The sequence below is a fragment of the Coregonus lavaretus genome (assembly GCF_964263955.1).
Source record: "Coregonus lavaretus genome assembly, chromosome: 39".
Classification (NCBI taxonomy): domain Eukaryota; kingdom Metazoa; phylum Chordata; class Actinopteri; order Salmoniformes; family Salmonidae; genus Coregonus; species Coregonus lavaretus.
The window spans coordinates 6,379,461-6,385,702 of record NC_140026.1 but is presented as its reverse complement, the minus strand read 5'-3'; the positions used below and the strand labels follow the sequence as shown (position 1 = coordinate 6,385,702).

At 43.9% G+C, this 6,242-nt stretch overlaps 1 protein-coding gene across 1 annotated transcript; it reads left to right on the top strand.

Annotated features, from left to right (window-relative positions):
* Positions 1-323: 323 nt before the first annotated feature.
* LOC311112903 (zinc finger protein RFP-like) lies at positions 324-4,437 on the top strand (the record flags this gene model as incomplete). The annotated part of the gene is made up of 8 exons (XM_084156042.1): positions 324-560; positions 647-1,015; positions 1,487-1,582; positions 2,723-2,956; positions 3,127-3,274; positions 3,379-3,405; positions 3,609-3,793; positions 3,970-4,437. The coding sequence occupies 8 exons, from the start codon at positions 324-326 to the stop codon at positions 4,435-4,437; spliced, it is 1,764 nt and encodes a 587-aa protein (XP_084012168.1).
* Between the last annotated feature and the right edge of the window lie 1,805 nt (positions 4,438-6,242).

Below are 6,242 nucleotides of genomic sequence, written 5' to 3'. Positions count from 1 at the left end.
TTTAGGATTCCTGTACTTAAAGGTACACTTCACTACTTTTAAACATTAATTCTCCAGCACCATACCAGTGTCTACCAGTGGTGGCACTTTAAATGGGGAGGACAGGCTCATAGTAATGGCTGGAATGCAATTAATGGAATGGTCTCAAACACATCACCTGGTTTCCATGTGTTTGATACCCTTCCATTCTCTCCATTCCAATCATTATTATGATCCCTCCTCCCTTCACCAGCCTCCTCTGGTGTCGATATATGTGAAAATATGTATGATAAAAAGTGGTAAAGTGCTCCCTTAAAAACAGTCCATTCTGTCTTGTTGAAGGCATGGCTTCCCTCCTGTCCGAGGAGCAGTTCCAGTGCTGCATCTGCCTGGACATCTTCACCAACCCCGTGTCCATCCCGTGCGGCCACAACTTCTGCCTGGCCTGCATCAAATGCTACTGGGACACCCGCGAGCACTTCGAGTGCCCCCTCTGCAAGGAGAGCTTCCGCCGTCGGCCAGAGCTACGCATCAATCGTGCTTTTAAGGACATCACTGAGCACTTCAAGAGGTCCCTAAAGGTGATATATGGCATATATTAAATGTATATATTATATTATTATATTATTATATTTATATTATTATTTATATTATATATATTATGAAGGTCAAAGCCCAGCAGGCGGATGAAGGAGTATTAGCGTCACAGTGTTCACCAGGGCTCAGTCCTGAGCCCAATGCAGTTTCCTGCGATGTCTGTACCGGGATGAACCAGAGAGCTGTTAAGTCCTGTCTGGTGTGTCAGGGGTCGTACTGCAAGAACCACCTGGGGCCTCACCAGAGAGAGCCGGCCCTCCAGAGGCACAGGCTGACTGACCCAGCAACCTTCGCCACGCCAGGCCTGTGCCGGAAGCACGAGAGGCCCCTGGAGCTGTTCTGCAGGAACGACCAGACACCGGTGTGTGTGAGATGCACCGAGACCGACCACAAGGGCCACAACACTATCCCTATGGAGAGAGAGAGCAAGAAGATGAGGGTAAGTTGAACATGTCCTACATAGGGAAAAATAACATTTAATAAGCCTTACATATTATATTTAATCAATAAGGCCCGAAGGGGTGTGTGGTATATGGCCAATATAGCACGGCTACAGACTGTTCATAAGCCTGGATACAGTCCTTAGCCGTGATATATTGGCCATATACCACAAACCCCCGAGGTGCCTTATTGCTATTATAAACTGCTTACCGATGTAATTAGAGCAGTGAAAATACATGTTTTGTCATACCCGTGGTATACGGTCTGATATACCACGGCTGTCAGCCAATCAGCATTCAGGGCTCGAACCACTCAGTTTATAATAAAACATAATGCCTGCAGGCTTTAAATATTGTGTTACCAAATTGTATCTTGTAAAAACATTCTCCAACACATGGGATTTTCAGTATTATCCAATGAATTTGCCAAAGTTTTGCAGACTAGTAATCCCACAGTTTTTTCTTCACAGACTCAGATGAAGAAGACTGAAGGAGATCTGTTGAAAATGGTTCAGGACAGACTGAGGAAGATGGATGAGATCAAACACTCAGTGGAGCTCAGCAGAGTGAGTTCTTAGGATAAGCATCCTGACTGTTGCGGTGTACCCCAGGGCTCAACTCTGGGTCCTCTGAAGTTGTAATATTTCAATCGGGTTTATTAACCTCTTAAGGATCACACCCTTCTTTTCAATTTCCGCCTAAAATGATATACCCAAATCTAACTGCCTGTAGCTGTGATGCGTGATTTGAAGGAGTCAGGCGCAGGAGAGTAAATCACAGTATCCAGAGTTTATTCCGTAATCCAGCGTAACCAGTCCAGTGCGCAAAACAGGCGCACTGGAACAAACATGCACACGGGGAAAATACCCCGGCAATACAAAATACTGAGCTCCACGAGCTACTAATCGTCACAATAAACAATCACCCACAAGGACAAGGGGGCAGAGGGAACACTTAAACACGTACTAATGAGGGGAATATGAACCAGGTGTGTGTAATTGACAAGACAGGACAAATGGAATAATGAGATATGGAGCGGCAGTGGCTAGTAGGCCGGTGATGAGGAACGCCGAAACCTGCCTGAACAAGGAGGGGAGGCAGCTTCGGAGGAAGTCGTGACAGTAGCTCAGGACCTGAAGCAAGGATATGCATATTCTTGATACTATTTGAAAGGAAACACTTTGAAGTTTGTGGAAATGTGAAATTAATGTAGGAGAACATAACACAATAGATCTGGTAAAAGATAAAACAAACAAAAAAACATTCGTTTTCTATTTTTATTTTTGTTGCATCATCTTTGACATAGATTCAGGGACTCAACCACCATGGTCCATGCTATCCTGACTTCTTGGGACGTCGGATAGCACTAACCTCTCCACTGGGTTGCGGGGAAATTGGATGCGGGGGAGGGGGAAGATTTGTTTATATCAAGCTTAAGTGTTGTTGCAATTCACTCTACAAGTAGCACCTTTAAATAATATATATTAAATATATTGTAGGCTCAGTAGAGGGAGTTCTTATAATAAGCATCCTGACTGTTATTGTTTTCATCTATGTGGGGTACCCCAGGGGTCAACTCTGGGTCCTCTGCTGTTGAATTAAAACAATATGTTTTTTTGATGAATATACAGTACATTAGCAAGAAACTTCATTCACAACCATTGCCTTTAATATTCAATTATTCTCTCCTTTGTTTGATCTTGTAGATAAGTGCTGAAAAAGAGATTGAGGGCAGTGTACTAGTCTTTAGAGAACTGGTGTGCTCCATCAAGAGAAGCCAGGCTGAGCTCATCGTGGTGATTGAGGAGAAGCAGAACGCAGCAAAGAGGCGTGCTGAAGGGCTCATCAATGAGCTGGAGCAAGAAATCATTGAGCTACAGAGAAGAAGCGCTGAGCTGGAGCAGCTCTCACACACTGAGGACCACCTCCACCTCCTACAGGTCAGTGTTCCTCATCTTAATGCTGATACATTGATATAACATGTGATGTTGTACAATGACTCTGCCTTTCTTAATTTCTGCTCTGAGGGGATAAATACATTTGAATCGAAGTGAATTTATTTTAATGGAATGCTATACTCCATCTTAATTGATGTGTTTCTCTTTTGTAGTGTTTTCCGTCTCTCTCCACTCCTCCAACCACCAAGGACTGGTCTGAGATCAGTGTATACTCTGATCTATGTGTGGACACTATGAGGGCTGCTATATCTCAGCTTGTGGACACCTGCAGAGACTTCGAAAAGAGATTGTGTGAAGTTGGTTAGTATTTCTACTGCTGACCTTATATACTATATTCACTCATGTTGTAACAAGGGCAACAAGGTTTCCATTTTTATTGTTAACACTTTTTCATCTCATTCCAGAGCTGAGGAGAACCCAGCAATATGCAGGTGAGTCTATGCTTTTGTGTGTAAATGAATGAATTAATAATTGAATCAGTCAATAAATTAACCAATCAATCAATTAATCAATTGATACATGATTGTGTAAATTAGGTTATGACTCAAGTACATACCATTGAAATATCATATTTCAAAACGTACATATCTTACATATAACTTACATAACTTACCATAACTTTGACCTTCCACAGTGGACGTCACTCTGGATCCAGTCACAGCCGCCTCGTGGCTCGTCCTGTCCTCCGATGGGAAGCAGGTGAGTCTGGGATACCAGCAGAACAGCTCCCTTCCTGCTGACCCTCGGAGGTTTGACTCTTGCGTCTGTGTGCTGGGAAAACAAGGCTTTGCCACCGGGAGGCGCTACTGGGTAGTCCAGGTAGGTAAACGATTTAAAAAGCAAACTAATCTAAACTAACCAACGTGAGCTTTGGTGCAACCAAAAATCCTATGAACATAATATGAGAATAAGCATGACTCTCCCTCTCAACATTTCAGTGCAGGGAGAGGAAACATTTTAAATTGAAGTGCTGTCTGTCTACCCCATCCCTTCAGGTGGGCGACAAGACGGACTGGGATGTGGGCGTGGCTAAAGAGTCTGTCAACAGGAAGGGGAGTGTCACGGTGAGGCCGGACCAAGGCTACTGGGCTGTGTGCCGGAGGAAAGGCAGCCATCTTAGCGCGTGCGCCGGGCCATCTGTCCCCCTTCACCTGAGAAAGAAGCCGCAGAAGGTTGGCGTGTTTGTGGATTACGAGGAGGGATTGGTCTCCTTTTACAACGTGGAGGCGAAGGCTCATATTTATAGTTACAGGGGATGTGGCTTCATTGAGACACTGTATCCGTATTTTAACCCCTGTCTCCATGACGATGGGAAGAACACCGCCCCATTGGTTATCTGTTCCGTGGAAGGGGAGGCAGGACCTATACAGGAAGCTGTGAGGTCTAACGTCCCGCCCGCGGCCCTGTCGTTGGCTGGGAGGAGCCGTCAATCATCCGTTGGCTCTGTTTCGCATCACTTCTGAGACTGTTGTCTGACAGGGGATCTTCTCTCAGAGACTTGAGAGATACTTCTGAAAAATACTACCTTCATTGATCGACAGAACCAATAATGCATATCTGAGATCAATCAGAACTTGGCAATGACATGAGCATAAAAGTTAAATAATGATTTTCTATCCACATTTGGTAGAATTGCTTTTTTTATTTTTCAAAGCTTAATGTGCAACAGGTGTAACTAAAAATCCCCTTGAGATTGTTTTCTTACTAGCTTTCTATATATATATATATATATATATATATATCATTTATATGAGAGGACAGAGAGAAAAGGGAGGAAAGGGAGGAGTTTGGAACAGGTAAGCGGTTGCGGGCAAAATAAAACAGACGTTGTATGATGCTCGTGACACGATTAAACGTCTGTTTGAACACAGGGGTTCCCTGAGAGAGAGAAAGAGGGCAGGGTTAGAGAGCGGGAAATGAAAGAGAGGAAAGGAGGGAGAGGGAGGGGGTAGAGAGCGAGAGACAGGGAGGGAAAAGTGAGAGAAAAGAAACAGTGAAAGGAGAATCTGACAGAGTAATTTCCTCGTCGCTACATGAAAATATATATCAGGAAATACAATTATTGCAAAAGGTAAGATTTAAGATTTAGATTTCAACTGCTGTAAAGTTTTAATTCCCAATGTTTTATCTTTAATTTGATCAAAATTGGTAATGTGGGGGTAATGTTTTTGAAGACATGTTTGAAATTATTGTTATTATCGTAATAGCATATTTCTGTCACTTTACTGCTCTGTTTGATTAACATCTTTCTGTAATAATCTCACTTTGTGAATAAAGAGACTTTTCCCCAAGGTGAAAGTAGCCTTATCTAAGAATGTAGATAGATTTGTACGTTTTTAAACATATGCTTTTCGACAATGTACTTCTATGGTGGAGTCAGATATAGTCACCCAGCTATTATCTTTACAATCCATTAAGCTCCAAGGACATTACTTATATAGACCATTGGGTGTAGTTTATAGGTGTTTATAGGTGCAATGTCATATATGTATGAATATATGGAATTGCCTACATGCTTGAATACACACACAATTGTGTGTGCGTTCAAGTGTGTATGCAGCACTACACTGTGTGTGCGTGTGTGTTTGTGTAGGAATGTGAGGGGAGTGTGTATCCTACAAATGGTTGCTCAGTAGTGATGATGCATTCCTCCCCCCTCCTCTCCTCCCCCCTCCTCTCCTCTCCTCTCCCCTCCTGTCCTCCCCCCTCCTCTCCTCCCCCCTCCTCTCCTCCCCTCTCCTCTCCCCTCCTGTCCTCCCCCCTCCTCTCCTCCCCCCTCCTCCTCCCCCTCCTCTCCTCTCCCCTCCTGTCCTCCCCCCTCCTCTCCTCCCCCCTCCTCTCCTCTCCCCTCCTGTCCTCCCTCTCCTCCTCCCCCTCCTCTCCTTCCCCTTCCCTCCCCTCCTGTGTCCAGATGGCTTTGATAGCCTCATTTCTTCTACCTCACCTCCTCCTTCTCTCCTCCTCATCCCTCACTTTTATCTCCATCTATACAACCTGTACAGCTACTCCTTAGAAGCTGCTTTAATATCATTACACAAACCTGACAACAAACTATAAATGACATCAATGCATTTCATTTCGGCCTACTTCCAGAGTTAGTTTAGAATACCATGATTCTAAGACTAACAACACCCGTGCCAATATACTGTACACTCCAAACACCGGCTTCTAGGGCATTATCACTTTTATACCAGGGGTTACCAATATATTGAAATAATGATTGACATACACTACCGGTCAAAAGTTTTAGAATACCTACTCATTCATG